This window comes from Silurus aristotelis, assembly GCF_946808225.1.
Source record: "Silurus aristotelis genome assembly, chromosome: 4".
NCBI lineage: Eukaryota > Metazoa > Chordata > Actinopteri > Siluriformes > Siluridae > Silurus > Silurus aristotelis.
In genome coordinates, this window is record NC_139577.1 from 25,003,948 (window position 1) to 25,020,481 (window position 16,534).

At 35.7% G+C, this 16,534-nt stretch overlaps 1 protein-coding gene and 1 long non-coding RNA gene across 22 annotated transcripts in view; one reads left to right on the forward strand and one right to left on the reverse strand.

Moving 5' to 3' along the window:
• LOC310724443 overlaps nt 1-16,534 on the reverse strand; it is a 430,012-nt gene that overhangs the window by 404,273 nt on the left and 9,205 nt on the right. The window lies entirely within an intron of this gene.
• Nucleotides 1-16,534, forward strand: part of ldb3a (LIM domain binding 3a) — a 45,529-nt gene that overhangs the window by 5,844 nt on the left and 23,151 nt on the right. For 14 of the 21 annotated variants that reach the window (XM_083538335.1, XM_083538324.1, XM_083538325.1 and 11 more), the window contains exons 3-5: nt 9,686-9,837; nt 12,036-12,111; nt 16,455-16,477. In XM_083538335.1, coding sequence (XP_083394461.1) covers nt 9,686-9,837; nt 12,036-12,111; nt 16,455-16,477 — 251 coding nt within the window. Of the gene's footprint in view, nt 1-9,685; nt 9,838-12,035; nt 12,112-13,317; nt 13,527-16,454; nt 16,478-16,534 lie in introns of all 21 variants that reach the window. The other 7 variants (XM_083538342.1, XM_083538331.1, XM_083538332.1 and 4 more) reach the window with 2 other exon arrangements.

Consider the following 16,534-nt stretch of genomic DNA (forward strand, 5'->3'; position numbering starts at 1 on the left):
TCACACAGCAGTGAATGAGAGCACTGAATGCAAGAGAATGAATGAATGAATGAACTTCCATATTCCCTCTATAAAATAGAATGAACAACATTCAGGTCTCCAGGCAAGATGCTCTGGATGCCCAGTGTGGGTTTTGTTGTGTTAATGTCCTGTAATTAAAGATTATGCAAAAGATTATTGGACAGTTTAGGTACTTGATGGTTTAGAGACACTGATTTTATCTGATTTTAGTATGTGAAGAAGGGCCACCTCAAAACAGTGTACTCGTAATGGTTTTATGTTTGCTTTTATACGTTAGAAATTGTATTTGTATCACCTGAAGGAGGCAGGAAATTATCATTTCTTACATACTGACTTTAGGGTAGTATTTAGAGCCCACATATATTAGCATTCATTCACTAAAAGTAAATGTGGAAACTGAGAAAGATGTTATTAAACAGCAGCAGGACAAAAGACAAGATAAGGAATGTGTTAGAAATTGTATTTCAGTGCCAGACACTTGTGTGTTAATCATTGCTCCATTTGGAATTCTTGTAAATACATTGTGGAGAGAGAAAAAGGAGAAATCCTTAAAACTTATAGACTGATATGATACGATCAAACATAACAGGACATGATGTTACTGGAATGTAATCATTGATGGGGTGGTGCGATGCTCTGATGTTGACTTATGTCCAATTATGTCCTGAAGTGTTTCGTTCTCATACCACAGCAGTTGCCCATTGCTGAATATTTCTATTGTACTCATTTAGGGAAATGACATTTACATTTAATGTTGCAAAACTAGTTAATTACTATTATCATTTATGTAATATGAGTTATAAATGAGTGTACCATCATCTTGTACTTTCTCTTTAAGCTAAAGACCTTTACCTTTCTATCAGTATTGTCAGCGTTACTGTTGTAGAAAATTACCTTCTGACCAATCAGATTTTAGAATTTGGTATAAAGTATGTAATATTTTCATGCTATAATGCAGGATTTTTAAGGGTGTTTGCACTCAGTAGTCTTGTCCCAGGGACACATTTTTGTGTTTGTGTATGCCTATCAACATGTCTTTGTGAGCTGGAGATCTAGATGTTTTAAATCTCAGCTCCTCGGTAAAGAAAAATTTACAACATCATTTTCATTCTGGCTTGAATGGTGAAATGGACAAGGAAGGCAAACAGTAGCAGTTGGATGCAATCCGAAATGACGCTGATCCTCTCCCATTCTGTCACCACTCCTCACATGCTTTGTGGTCAGGAACAATGCGTGTCCACTCATTTTTCCTGGTTAACATCACTCCTCTGACGTTAACCCCCTTTTGTAGCCTGTCACTGAGAAAGTCTGTGCCAGCTGTGCTCAGTCGAAAGATAATGCTGTATCCATGATACATTAGTGCGTGGGTACAGTATTCTAATTTTACTGTACACGTAGTTGGACGCACTGATTGTCTGTTTTGTTTTAGGAGGATTCCTCAGCTTGGAGTGTATCTGGCTTTAGCATTGTGGTTAAATTGGGACGTGTGAGTCAGGCATGAAGGCTTTCCCCCTGCAGTAAAAGCTCAGCAGCAGAAGGCCTAGTCAGTCACTGCAGTGACAGCTGGGATGCAAAGCTTTACTATGTGCACAGGAGCTTGGTGGCATTATGCAAAATAAAAAAAATACCCTTAAATGATAAACAATTTCAACTACACATATGGGGCTTTAGAGGTGCTACTGCTAATGCCAGGTGTGATAAAGACAGAATGAAGGTTTTGTGTTTCCAAAATTGTCTTAATGCAGTTTGGGATTTTTTCTTATTACTGCACAGTAATACAAAACGTATTGCGATAAATGTGACAATTTAAATAATTAAATATACTCTTCACGCACTGAGTCTCAAAGTAAATTTTATAAAGTGGAAAGTGAGATGAGTTATTGTTTCTTACTCTGTGCTCTGAATATTTATACAAAATACTACCCTCATTCAGTTCCATACCAATTACAAAGGGCAGGGTGTTCTGTACCCACTACAGTACAATAATTTGGATATTCATGCAAAGTATTTTGGGATTTTATTTGTGTACTAAATGTTCACCACCACCATGCTTTTGGACAATAAGCAGTGAACTTAATAGTCAATTGTGTGTTGTTTTAGACACACCAGCAGTAATCTTAGAAAAAATATTTTTTGGTTCAATTGAAATTAAGCTTCAGTTTTATGTTACGGGTGTTTTCTAATTACTTTGTCTGCCTTCTATTATTTCTGAGTGAACCACTTGTCATTTTTCTTTCAAAAAAAAGTCTGGTTTTGGAAATAAGACTATTTTATGGCCAAGGGCATTATAAAAAGAAACGGAACAGATGTCTTTTAGGAAGCATTAGATTGCAGCTCTTATAAACGAAAGCAGCAGATGACAGATATAAATACTACTGTGTAAAGTTTGGATGAAAAAAACTACTTAAGGAGGCCAGAAGGTTTGGTATACAGCAATCTCATTCAAAAGGCATGCAGGATAAAAATGAGACAGGATGCATAAGATACTGGGCCTCATTTATCAAGTTGTGTGTGAACATATCTAAAATAGTTATTAAATTGTGCAGGGGAGCATTTAAACAAGGATTTCATGAGAATTTATTTCGTTTGGGAAAAAACACTTTTAAATTAGGAAAGCTACAAAATATTGGCGTGAAAAGAATGAAAGTGGCAGTTATAAAATTGTATAGATTGATTACACTGTCAATATTAAATCACATATTTTAAATTGCACACATTAATTTAATAAAAACTGTATTAAAATCAGTTGTTGCATATTAATAGCTTCATGAATTGGATTGTTTGTTTGTGGTGTCTAGATGTGATTGTTCCCCAAACCTTTAGCACAAAGTTGGGGGCAGACTATTTTTAGGATGGATCTGTGGATACCGTAGCATAGACTTGTCCCTTGAGCTGAACTAGGAGACCCAAATCTGTTCCAGCATGACAATGCCCCTGTGCACAAAGTCAGCTCCAAGAACATATGGTTTACATGTGTTGAAGTAAAAGACATTGAGTGGCAAGCTATAGAGCTCTGACCTCAACCCAATTGAAATGAACTGAAACGCTGACTGCACCCCAGGTCTCCTCACCCTACATCAGTACCCACTGTAACTTCCCTAATACTTGTTGTTGGATGAACACAAATCTCCACATTCACACTTCAAAATCTAGTGGAACATCTTCCCAAAATGAAGGAGGTTTTTATTACTGCAAATAGGGACTAAAGGTGGAATGGAATGTTCAAAAATCATATGCAAATTGTATGGTCTGATGTCCAGAAATGTTTCTCTATATAGTGTACGAATCACTCTTTAATGTTTTAGATGTCATTTTGTTGTTTGTGTCTGTAGCCCTAACTAAATGTAAAATGATTTGTACTGTGGATATGATTGGTCATTTTTGGAGTGATGTTTGATGCAGCATGTGTACATTAGTGAAAGTTTAATATGGTTTTTTTTTGTTTGTTTTTTAGCTTCGGCCCTCTAAAAATACCTCAATTGATTTTCTTGGGTTCGGTCTTCAGGACTGAAACTGATGACTGCAATAATTTAAAAAAGATTTGAATTTATTGATTTTTTATTTTTTTTTTTACACAGAAAGAGTCTGGAGACTGAGAATCAGGTTTATTCTTGGTTGATTTAATTAAGTTTCCCTCAAAAATATTTTCAACAAAAATTAAACTTTGAATCCCAAAGTAGTTTTAAGTTTACAGTACTTGAGACAGTAGTAACAATGTCATCAGCCAGCACTGTAATTGTAGAACAATGGACTCTAGCTAGTGTCCACTAGTGATTATTACTGGACATATTATGCATCATGGATCCAAAAAGCATGGTTTAATTCAGTAAATTGTAGGACATATATTACCTGATATTTTATAACAGAGAGCTGTGACATTTGAGGCTGTTGGACAGTGGTATCAGAAATGTGTTCTCCTGTCATCAGGTAGCAGACTGAAATGTCAAACATTGCATCCACATTTTATGATTTACTACATCTGCAATGCTTTACTATCTATGTTCTGCAAAAGATTTACAATTGTACATGAATAGAGGTGTGTGTGTGTGTGTGTGTGTGTGTGGGTGTGTGTGTGTGTGTGTGTGTGTGTGTGTGTGTGTGTGTGTGTGTGTGTAGCTAAGTTTTTATTTCTTTAGTATGTTCAGTAGGTTCTAATAAGGTTGGAAATATGTGATAATTAAGTTTTATTAAAAAGTTTAGGGAAGGGTTAATAGTGTTTAGCATTATTTAAAGCATATATGATTATCTATCTACAGTTACATAAAAGTTATTCAACTTACCCTATAAACATTTAATTTCAAACGTGTGTGTGTGCATCTGTGTATGAGTTGTGGCTGACAAATTGGCATGTACGACCTAACGGTTCTAAAGTTTTTTTAACTATACCACATACCATTCCAGCAGCTTCTTAGCATTAAGATATTTGAAACAGCTATTAAAACGTAACGGTTATACACATGACATTTATTAGACTGATCTTCGGTTTCCAAAAAGAGATGAAGATCAGATTTTATGCATTCATACATGCCTTTAGGGAGGCCCGCATCTATTAGAAGTCTGTAATGAATGAATAGCATGTGGATAGGTTTGCTTTTATAATCGGTGTATTAGGCTACATTCACAAAGCCAGACAAAAGTGACACAAAATATAAACTTTTCTAATTAGATTTGAGACACTTCCAAATGTGGCTGTATATTGACTGTTTAGTATGTGGCAATGAACCATGAATCGAAATTCTTGTGCCTTTCTTTCCACAGCAAGCGGAGACTATATTTGGGGGAAGGATGAAGAATTGATTTGATTTACTTGATATTTGGGAAATAAATTCAAGCAAAAGTCCAGGGAATCTATTGAAACTAAATAAAGTTTAAAAGGATTGGTCAAGAGATTGATGTGGGCAAGAGGGACATTTCTGGGAATAGATAGATAGATAGATAGATAGATAGATAGATAGATAGATAGATAGATAGATAGATAGATAGATAGATAGATAGATAGATAGATAGATAGATAGATAGATAGATAGATAGATAGATAGATAGATAGATAGATAGAATCAATTTGCCTGTTTTATTATTAGTCAGGCAATATGTTAACACATTTTTTACTCTGGTAAATAATATAAAAATAATTCTTATAAAAAATATATAATAATAATAATAATAAAAATAATAATAAAGAAAAATGCACAAGAAAAACTTTTTGGAAACGTTTATTCATTGTTCAGGGCTGTAATCTTTCTGTTATTGCACTTATAACATTATCCTTCAATATTCTTGAAAACAACCCATACCAAAGGCATGAATGCTAAGTCTTTTTCCAAACTTTATAGCTTTAAAGCTTTTGCAGACTGAACTACTTTTTTGAAGATATACAATATAGTCTGTATTTTATTATTAGAATGTATATCTTCTATCTTCAGTGCAATACAGTATGCTCTATATTCTGTGATTCCAGCCATTCCAGACAGTCATTAGATAACATGCTGCTTATGTTAGCGTATCCTAAAGAGACCACCTGAATAGCAGCAGCTCTTCAACCACTCCCGGCCTGGACTGTGCCACGAGAGCCAATAGCTGAGTGTGCTGACAGGCATGGTTGTTTTTAGTACACTGCTGAAGGTCAGCTCAGCACTATTGGAGAGTTATATATATCAACAGTAAGCTCCCATACCCAGGCAAACCAGCCTCTGCCATCCTCTCTGTGGTGAATATATCATTAAAAAAGTTTTATATAGTTGTTAGCTAGACATTATCTCTATCATCCACTTAAGACTAAGTGGATGTATGGGTGTTACGCTTTCAGTTTATCGTAGTATAATAAAATAGAATAAGGCATTTTGTGTAGAATGAAAATGAATACACACAAACTGGAAGTCAAAATCTTTTTTTTAAGTGAAAATAATTTATGTAATATATTCAACTTTTACATGTTTGTGTGTATACCAAAAACCAAAAGTAAACAGAATAAATCCATTAAATCCATTTATTATTATTATTATTAATATTATTAATATTAATAATCTTATTTAAAAAAGAAAAAAAAAGGGGCACAAACAGGCACACAACGACTCTAATCCACTGATTTAGTTGATTTACCGAATTACAGATAATAGGATTAATAGTATTTTGATCAGAATCTTAAACGGTGAAATAACTGTCCAATCATACTGTACATCTTGACTCATGGTGACATTTATCATTAACACCCCCCCTTATATAGATGTTCATTTTTATGACTACCTTAGACTAAACCACTCTTTGCTACCCTAGTATCAGATTTAAATGTCAGTTATGTGCACTCCTTCAGATATGTAGACACAATGTACTGGCATGAATTTAACATTAATCCAGTAGCTCATCTTCTTTAATCCCACTCTTCTGTCTTAACAACAGGCGATAATAATGAAGTCAGATATCATGAACAGTTTTCCTCACACTCCAACCCCTAACCTTTGTCTTATTAGTTGTCTATGTCCTCTCATTACCTTTTCTCTCACTAGCCTACTTTCACCCTCTTTGCTTTTCTTGGCACAGAGAACAGATCTTTTGTGTGTGTTTGTGAGGGAACAGGAGATTTGAACTGGCGTATCAGCCACCCATTCACACAGGCATCATCTGGAATGAGCTGAGCGCAGAGAGTTAAAGTGTGAGCCGGTGTCGCTAATCCTACATGCTAATACATGCTACTTTCGGTTTTCCTCACCCTGTTAATTTGGCTAAATCAGTTAGAAAGCACAGTGCCATAAATAAATATGATTTGGCCTCACATTACACGTGCAAATGTATCTGAGAAGTTCTCAAGTTTTTTATTTATTGGTAATAAACTTTTTGCAAGGACAGGAAGATTTAGAGATTAGAGAACATGGATGCTTATGCACATAGAGTGCATAAGCATCCATGTTCTCTAATCTCTAAATCTAAAAGCATGTCATTGCTTTTATTGTTTTATTTATAAGTATTTAACTGCACAAGGTTTTGCTTGCCGGGGCTCGAGTAATTCTTATAAGCAGATTTGGACCTGGTTTTAAGTGCAACATGTGCTTCAAAAAATGCAAGCACCCTTAGATATTACAGTGCTCGTCTGTGTATCCAAGCAAAACCAAACTATTGAATGAGCTGCCACATGATGAGATCTGTCAGGAAAATCAGGATCTCATATCATGCACCTGCATGAGGTCATCCCGAGGGTTCCAGAAACATTCCTCTAAGGGACAGAGTCATTAGCCAGAAGGCATCAATGTCCCCAGCAGCACTACACTATCGTCACCATAGTAACCTTTACATAGATGTCAGAAGTCTCAGTCTGCTCCAAGAGTCAAATAGATATGACATTTATAACACTGAGGGTGAATGCGCTCTATAAAACAGGTCATGTGGTTAGTCCCAGGACTGAGCCAGTGAGTTCTGTTGGCCTGAAAATAAAAATTACCCTCTGCAAATTAGACCTAGTGTAAGAGCTTCCCTGCATAGATTTCTATTTCAGGCTTTAGGTATTTCTGTCCATCATCCACAGATAAATGCCAAAAACAGTTATTCATCTGCATGTACCTGGCTAGGAGGAGTTTTTTGACAATTCTGCCTTTCTTCCTTTATTTTAGCAAGGTTTGCATTGATAGCTTGGCAATTGATGCTTTAAATAGTATTCTATAGACAATAGGAAGGACAAATATATGTGCATGTCAAAACCACTCAGTCTGTACATTTTTTGATTAGATTAGTTTTACATGGGGAGGTGGGTAATATAAACATTAAAAGAGTATAACTTAGATTTCAATATTATTTTCTTAGACTGCACATACACACATCTGTAAAATGAAAGATAAAAGTGACATGTAGGACTAAATTGCTTCATATATATGGGACAATATATTGTCCATGTTTTTTGTAGATTTATTTGTGTCAAGCATGTGTATGTGATGAAGTCATATGTCTGGAAATCTTATCCTGTATCCTGTAAGTATTAAAGTGAAAGGGGATCAGACAGAGTGTTGCATTCAGTAGAGTGAAATCAGCACTTCCCTTTCTTTCAAGCAGAAACAATTTTTACAAGCGGTAGTAGTCTTATTTCCAGTATTGTGTATGGACAATGAAAGCGAGCTAGAACAGGAGGAAACTGATACAAGATGAACACACTACGAAATAGCCTTAAAGAAAGTAAATACCTAGACGTAGGTTTTTTTTGTGTTTGTGGCAATATACAAGAAACACCTGAAAACATTTTCAAATCACTGAAACAACATGAAAGACATTTGTTTGCTTCACTAGGGGATTCTGGTGCACCGAATTAACTTTATCTAGGTTACACAGGAAAATTGAGATTTCAGGACTGTATGGTTGGTCTTTTCAGGCAATAAAAATTAAGTGGGTATGATTGTGGAGTTTTTGGGTTGTAAAAAATGGAGAAGCCACTATTATATTAATAATCATATGCTTATTAGAAGCTTAGGTCAGACTTTTTACTGTATTTTGACCTGTTGCTTGATATTTCAATATTGTCCTACAATTCACATATACATTCAGTTGCACTATTGTTTACTAATTAGACCTGCAGCCTTAGTCAAAGTACAATTTAAAGTTTTTATTCAAATTACACTGCTACTGAAGCCCATAATCTGTTTATAAATCACTTATAGTACAAACAAAATGTTCTATAAATGAATAGATTCAAAACAACCAAAAACCAAAAAAAAAAACCCTAGAAAATATAATCAGTTATAGTCTGGTTGTAACACTTCATTCCAATTTATACTATAGATAGAATAGCTATTATAAACCCTGCTCTTAATACACAACCTGGGAGAATGAATGGACTCGGTTTAGCAAAGGAAATCTGTGGTGACAGAAATACCCAACCAAAAGCCCAATGATATAATAGATTTGAAGAGAAATGTCAGCACACAGACATTTGTATCTGATTATCCAGTATATTTATAATAATATGACGTAAGCAGAGCAGCATGATGTTGTTTCATGTGCTGTGTTTAAATGCTTGAGCTTAATACAAAGCCATACACAGGAGATAACAGTAAAAAAAAAAAAAAAAAGTTTTTTTATTTTGTGTTTGTTCTTTTGCTGTATAGAGATGTGAATGTGAAACAGGTTTACACAAAGGACAATATGGAGATAGATACATAGGTGGCCTGTTCTTTGTTAAGTTTATAATTGTGATGGAGTTGATGATACAAGAGATGACGATACAAGAAGCAACCATTGATTTAATGCATTTTTTTTTTTTTTAATTATAGTCAATCCGATTGTGAGGAAACTCTTCCTTAGGGGGAAAACGTTATTATTGACACAGCATCATGCGCATCATTCTGCTGCTATGGATTGCTGTGTAATTTACAGTGTTATTCCTTTTAAAATGGCATTGATTCAGTGCCATTGTCGATTGTTAGACTTGTTATAGCAACTGTTATATATATCAAAATAATAATCAGCTTTAATCGGGGCTCATGTGTTCCACTCAGTGTATCATTGCATATAAAGCTGATTATAACATAGCCTCTATGTTATATAGGGAACAGTAATTATTTCATTAACAACAAGACCTTGTTTATGAAATCACATTATTCTCTACTTTGTTGGAGTTATTGGCCCATGTTCTGCCCAGGTGATGATATGGAAATATGTTGATAACCGTTTTGCTGTCTTTCCATAGATTTCTCCTGGGAGCAAAGCAGCTTCAGGCAACCTGAGCCAGGGTGACATCATCGTAGCCATCGACGGTGTCAGCACTGAGGGGATGACTCACCTGGAGGCTCAGAATAAAATCAAGAGTGCCAACTTTAACCTGGCCCTTACCATGACCAGGTAAAACATCCTGCAATGGTATTGTATGTGTTTGTGTGTTACATATGTGTGTATAATTTAGAAGAGTAATAAGCAAGATGGGATATGCGAAAAAAGAATTTCACTGTGCTGTGCTGTGTTGTAAAGTATATGTGAATAAAGACTATTCTATTATAGATTGCACTTCTCATGGGATTGCACACACACACACACACACACACACACACACACACACACACACACACACACACACACACACACACACACACAAATATATTATTATTATTATGGACCCTAATCAAATCATATAAAATAAATAAGCCCTAGTCAAATATATGATATCGTATTTCTTAGAAAAGTTTAAATTGCTCTTTGCAATCTTTATATATATATATTTTTTTTAATGTATGATGGTGCCAGTATTTCTTTCATGTCTGTGTGTTTATGTGCATGTGTGTCACGTGGGGGTGTTTATCTTGCAAATACAGACAGGAAAATTAAAAAGTGGGAATGTGGTGCTGTTATTGAAGTACAAGTTTGGCTAGGTGACTTGCTGATTTTAAGAAGTTAAGTTCATAAATGCCGCATAATAACAAACCAACCAAGACAATACTAGGGTGCTTTTATAATCCTTTTTCATGAAGGATTGAGGGGTTAAAACAACCACTCATTCTCTCACTTAACCCTGGAACTTAACAAAAAAGTGCTTCACTTTGATCAATCTGTTCTACGTTCAAATATTTTTTTTTAATACTACATGGTTTCATATTTCCATGAGTTTTAACCATGAGTTGAAAATGTAATATACAGCTTTATTTTTTCTTTTTTTTTTTCATTTTATTTCAATATATTTGCTTTTTTCATTTTGGGTAAATAGCTGCTCACCCTTTTTTTTTAATCCTCCCTAATAAGGTTACTATATTTGTAGAACCAGAAAATGAAACTGATGGCAACCTCCACTATCTTTTTTACTACCAGGTCTCTTAGATAGCTGCAAATGTGTTGTGTCTGGTAAGATGTGTGAATGTATTAATGAGACATTGTGCAGTGTTTTGCCAGATAAAGGTCACAGGAGTTTAATTTCTTTCATGTTTCCTTTTAACAAATTAGCCATGCCTCTGGCACTTCAGTTTAATGGGACAGATATAATGTGGAGACACAATCAGAGACACACTGAGTGAAAATAGCAGAAACAATCCTGCTTCATTGTGAAGTCTCTATTTACAATTTCTGTAGTATATGTTTAAATCACCTGTTAAATGAACCATGTTTCTTCCCCAAACTGTTACCTTGAGACACATAATTGGATAGTATTCCTTTGGAAGTGGTAGCATTACATTTTTTCCCTTGCACTAGGATACCCAAATCTGTTCCAGCATTACAATGCTGCTGTGCTCCATGAAGATGTGGTTTACATGGGTTGAAGTAGAAGATTTCGACTGTCCTGCTATAGAGCTCTGACCTTAACCCTATTGAAAACCTTTGGGATGAATGGAAACACTTACTGCACCCCAGCCCTCCTCACCCTACATCAATATCTGAATTTACTAACACCCTTGTTGCTGAATGAGCACAAAACTCCACAAGCACACACCAAAATCTAGTGTAACATCTTCCCATAAGAGTGGAGGATATAAATGTACAGTATATATTAATGCATACAGTATACACACACACACACACACACACACAGACACACACACACACACACACATACACACACACACACACACACACACACACACACACACACACACACACACACACACACACACAGCCCTAAAATACACACGAAACAACAGCCTGAAACATTTACATTCTGGAGTGCAGTGGTGTCTGCCTTTTTTGTTTTTAATGTGAAACTTCCAGTGCTCTGTGGGATGTGGATTATAGTTTTAGATGTATCCCGCTGTCCACACTGAAAGGATGGGGACATGGTAACATGCTGTGAGAACAAATTGTAGAGTCTGGCTGGAAAGATCTCCCAAAGTCCTTTCTAGCTCACTTTGTCGAAATGAGTTTGCAGCTTTAAGTTCTCCTAGATATTACGCCTTGTAGGGGATGTGTAACATTATTTAGGTGTTCCTCAGTTCTGTCTCTATTCTCTTGGTACTGCATTCGTTAAGATCAGAATCAGTAATGTCATGGAGATTGCTTTTTCAATCAGCTTTGTGTCTTATGCAGTGAATGAACTCTGGCAAACATCTGTTTTGCTTTAGGTCAAAGCGTCCAATCCCTGTCTCTATGACTGCACCAAGAATTGACACTTCGATTCCTGTCATCCCTCACCAGAAGGTATGTGATAACTAAGCTTAAAGAATTTCGATGCATCTTTAAATCAAATAGAAATCATGTTCTATTTTCCCATAGCTACAAATTATAATTTGTTGAGATTTTCTCATATGAGACAGCTGCCTAAGAGTCAGCATAGATAAATCTTTTGCTCCATTTGTTGCACAGGCTTACACAGAAGCATCCTTTTAGGATAGTAAGAGCCGACCATGTGCCTCTGGGTACACAACCTTTACAAGAATATATTAATTTTTTTGTGAAATGTCAGTTTTCTTGTGTCAACATTTGTGGAAAATCTGATAATGCCAATAATGACCTCCAGTGGTGGCAAAACAATGTGCAGTCTATTCAGCAAACCTGTTTGTTTAACATTACATGGAATTAGCAAATACATTAAATGCAATTTTTATTGTGCTTTTTTAAAATAAGTAATTAATTATATAATCTATCATTTGTGTAACAATTTTCAATCTATAATTTGTGTAAGACGAGTGACTTTATATCCCAACATTACAATATCAATGAAAACCAATGGGAGCTGAATGGGGAATGAGATCACTTTTTCACTTCACATTCAGCTGCTTTTTTTCAACATGTGACTTGATAAATCCAAATATGTAATAGGTGTTAATGTGTTCAGGTAACACAGCAGAGTGATGGTTATGGGACACTTAAATGTGTATTTTTTATAACCTGTAACTGATGACTCACGGTTGTTTTTCAAGCATGAGATATAAAATAGATTCACACTTTACTGCTTTACACTTTAAAATAACATTTAAAAAGCATTCTGTTGATTAAATTTTAAGAAAGAGTGTACCTATAATACTGGTACATAATACAGTTTTCTTCCAAATTAGAAAAAATAATATTTACATACATAAATGTAATTTATTTGGGGACACAAATGGCACCACGCCCATTCTGGAAGTGTACAGTTTGATTTCATCATCTTAACAGTGGTTGGATTCAAAGTGAAATTTCTATGTTAATCGGACCTTATAACTATATCACTTAAATTATAAAATATAACAGCTTACTGCAATATTAAATATATTACAGTAAAAATTATGTTAGGTATAAGTAATGATCACCACAATTTCTTTTTTTAATGATCAAATTACTAACTCTCTTGGGGCTCCGTGTTTGAGAACTTCACATGTAGGTTTTCTCTTTACCCCTTTTTATCCATGTGTCTCCTTCTTTAAGGGCCTTTCTTATCAAATCAATGGTGATCTTTCCACCTGTCCTGAAACAAACTCCTACCACTGCAACACACAGGAACCCAGGCAGTCCTCTAGCACACAAAAGAGACAGCAGTATAACTCCCCAATTGGACTGTACTCAGCAGAAACGCTGAGAGAAATGACCATGCTTCAGGAGAGAGCTAAAAGCTTGGGCTCAGGCGAGCCACTGTGGTATGTAAGCAGGTATATTAAGTACATGCAACATGCCAGTAGCCAGGTGAGGCTGTGGTAATATTAAGTTCATCTGACTGAATACTTGAAATGTTAATGGGGAATTAACAAACAAATCAGCATGATTGGTTATGATGCTGAAGCAAATTCAAGAAATGCAATGTTCATACACTTGTCTTTGTACATATTTCCTAATTAGGATATAAATACCTTTATTAAATTTGAGGCAAGTGGTTTGACCCACCTGGCTGCTAACTGGCATGTGTTATGTGACGGAAGGATGACAGCAGTGTGAAAAGCAGTAATTTGATACAGCAGTGGTTCCCATAATGTCTAGGCCATGAACTTTCATCAGGCCTGTGTTCGCTCATGCCAGGGTCATGTGTTCACACCACACACTCTTGCTGGCAGCTTTCCAACAGGTGTTCTGACATAAACCAATGTTTTACAAAAGGCAGTTATCTACACTATCTAGACTGGACGCTATACTGACCACAATAATAAATACATTCTTCAATCTAATCTCAGCAGACCATTTATTTCCATCTGAATTTGAATTAAAATATACCAAAAATAATATTTACTGCAAAGCTACCAAAGCCCAGTTAATGGACCACCTTCTGGACACTTTGGCACTGATCTCAAGGTCTAATATTCTACATATGTCATTATTTTACAATAGAGTACAAATGTTAGCACACCATTAAGGCACGATGAAGACATTAATGTTTGTTAACCAGATACAATATTTAGTGTGTTTGGGACAGATATACTCTGGACAATGCACTTCCACAAGTGATAACAGTAATGGTCACTTCATTCTGACAATTAAGTGCTCACTGGATTGGTTTAACAGATATTTATTTGTTTTCAGATCTAAACAGTTACATTTATTTGCAAATCTGTGAAAAAAATCTGTGAGTGTCATTATTAGTAACAAGAAAATTATTACTTCATATATGGTCGCATCCTCTTTCCTTTGTCCATTCTCTGTCATATGTTCGCTGAACAGCTTTGGCATTTTTTTTTATTATTTATTTATTGGAATTTATGTAATAGTTTCGGAATTGTATTATTATAAATTAATATTTATTGATGATTTACCGAAAAAGTGTTTGAGTGTAGATTATATCTTACCTTATCAGCAAAAAACGTGTGGACACCTGGCTATCATACCCATATGTTGACCGCTTCTAAACTGGTGCCACAATGTTAAACGGATACAACTGTATTGGGATGTTTTTGTGTGCTCAAGAATCACCATTTTGCTTGACTGGAACTAAAGACACTAAAACATATATCAACATTGCAGTGTTACTGTGCACAAAGCATTCTCCAAAAGTCATGGTTTGCCAAGGTCAGAGTGGAAGAATTTGAGTGGTCTGCACAGAGGTCTGACCTTAACCCCACCGAACACTTGGGAAATGCTAACTGCACCCCAGACCTTCTGGCTTAAAATCAGCATCTTACCTCACTAATATGCTTGTAGATGAATGAGCAAATATCCCCTAAACCATGCCCCAATTTTGAGTGGAAAGCTCTACTGGAAAAGTGGAGGTTATTATAACAACAAAATGAGAAGTTCATCAAGCACTTCTGGGTTTATTATACATGTGTCCACAAACCTTGGCCATAAAGTGTAGCACCATGGCACAAACAGGCACTTACCGATTTACTAAATGTAGCACTCAGATCATTTTACTTTCCTGTAAAATATAAACTGTTTTTGTACTCTTAAAGTGTATGAGGTTACTGTTCTATAAAAAACACTGAGATCTGCCATTTCTGTTCCAGTCTAAAGAGATTAGTGCAGTGAGAGAGAGAGAGAGAGAGAGAGAGAGAGAGAGAGAGACACCTGTTACATCTCACTCTATAAAAGGCAAGGGATTGTCAAGTTTCAGGTGTCTAGCTGTCAAAGCAGTATATCCTCCTTTCCTCTCACTCTCACAGCTCAACCCCTCTTAAGTTCACCTTTTAAGTAATGATTGATGTTATCTCAACATTGCACCCTTTTTCTAAAAGATGTGCTTGTAGATTAGTGTAGCACAATGACTCTGTTTACGTCATGAGGCAATAGCGTTGCTAATTGTATGAGGTACACTACACATATTTTAGATGTATAGCCTAGTAGCAACTTTGTTTGACCCTCTGTTGTCCACAAGTTTCTATCAGACCTTCTCTTGATTTTCTTGACTAATTCCTTGAGAAAATTCTGTTCAGCACCCTGCTCTGTCTAAAATCACTTTCCCAATTACAAGAAAACAGACTGTTCTATATAGAACACTATACTGGGAGCCGGCAGAAGCAGTTCTTTTTCCAAGAGAACAGAAATCTTTCTGCACTTATTTGGCCTAAAGTTTGTGGACACCTGACCTTCACACTACATGTTTTTAAACATCCCATGCCAGATTTAGTTGCTGGCTTTAGGTATTTGCTTATTCAGTTTTTCAGATATGGCATTGATTTCAGGTCAAAAGGCCAGGGAACAGTTGTCAATTCAGGTCACCCCAAATGTGCTATGGGGTAGAGGTCAGGGATCTGTGCAGGCCACGCAACTATTTTGACTCCAAGGGACATTCTGTAGACATTCTGTCTAATTGTCTGCTCTCAAATTGGTGTAACAGTTTGAAGAAGAATTTTAAAAAAGTATGATGATTAGGTGTCCACAACCTTTAAGCCATATAGAGTCCACTGTAGTGTAGAAGTAGTGTATATTGGTTGATTTTATTTTAAAATATCCAGAGATTATAATTTGCCAACAAAAACTTCAGCCACCACTACAAAATGGTGGCACCTGAAGTAATGAACCATATATTGAATAAGGAAAAGATTCAGACCCAGCATCAGATTGTGACTCACTTAACAGATGTTAACAGATGTTTTTTTGTTGTTGTTCCTTTCTTTCTCTCTTTATTTCTGCCATCATAGGTTATTACCAACATGCCTATGAAGTTAGTACCATGCCACTGAGTGGTGTAGTGCTGTGCTGTTATTGTGCATGTCTGTGC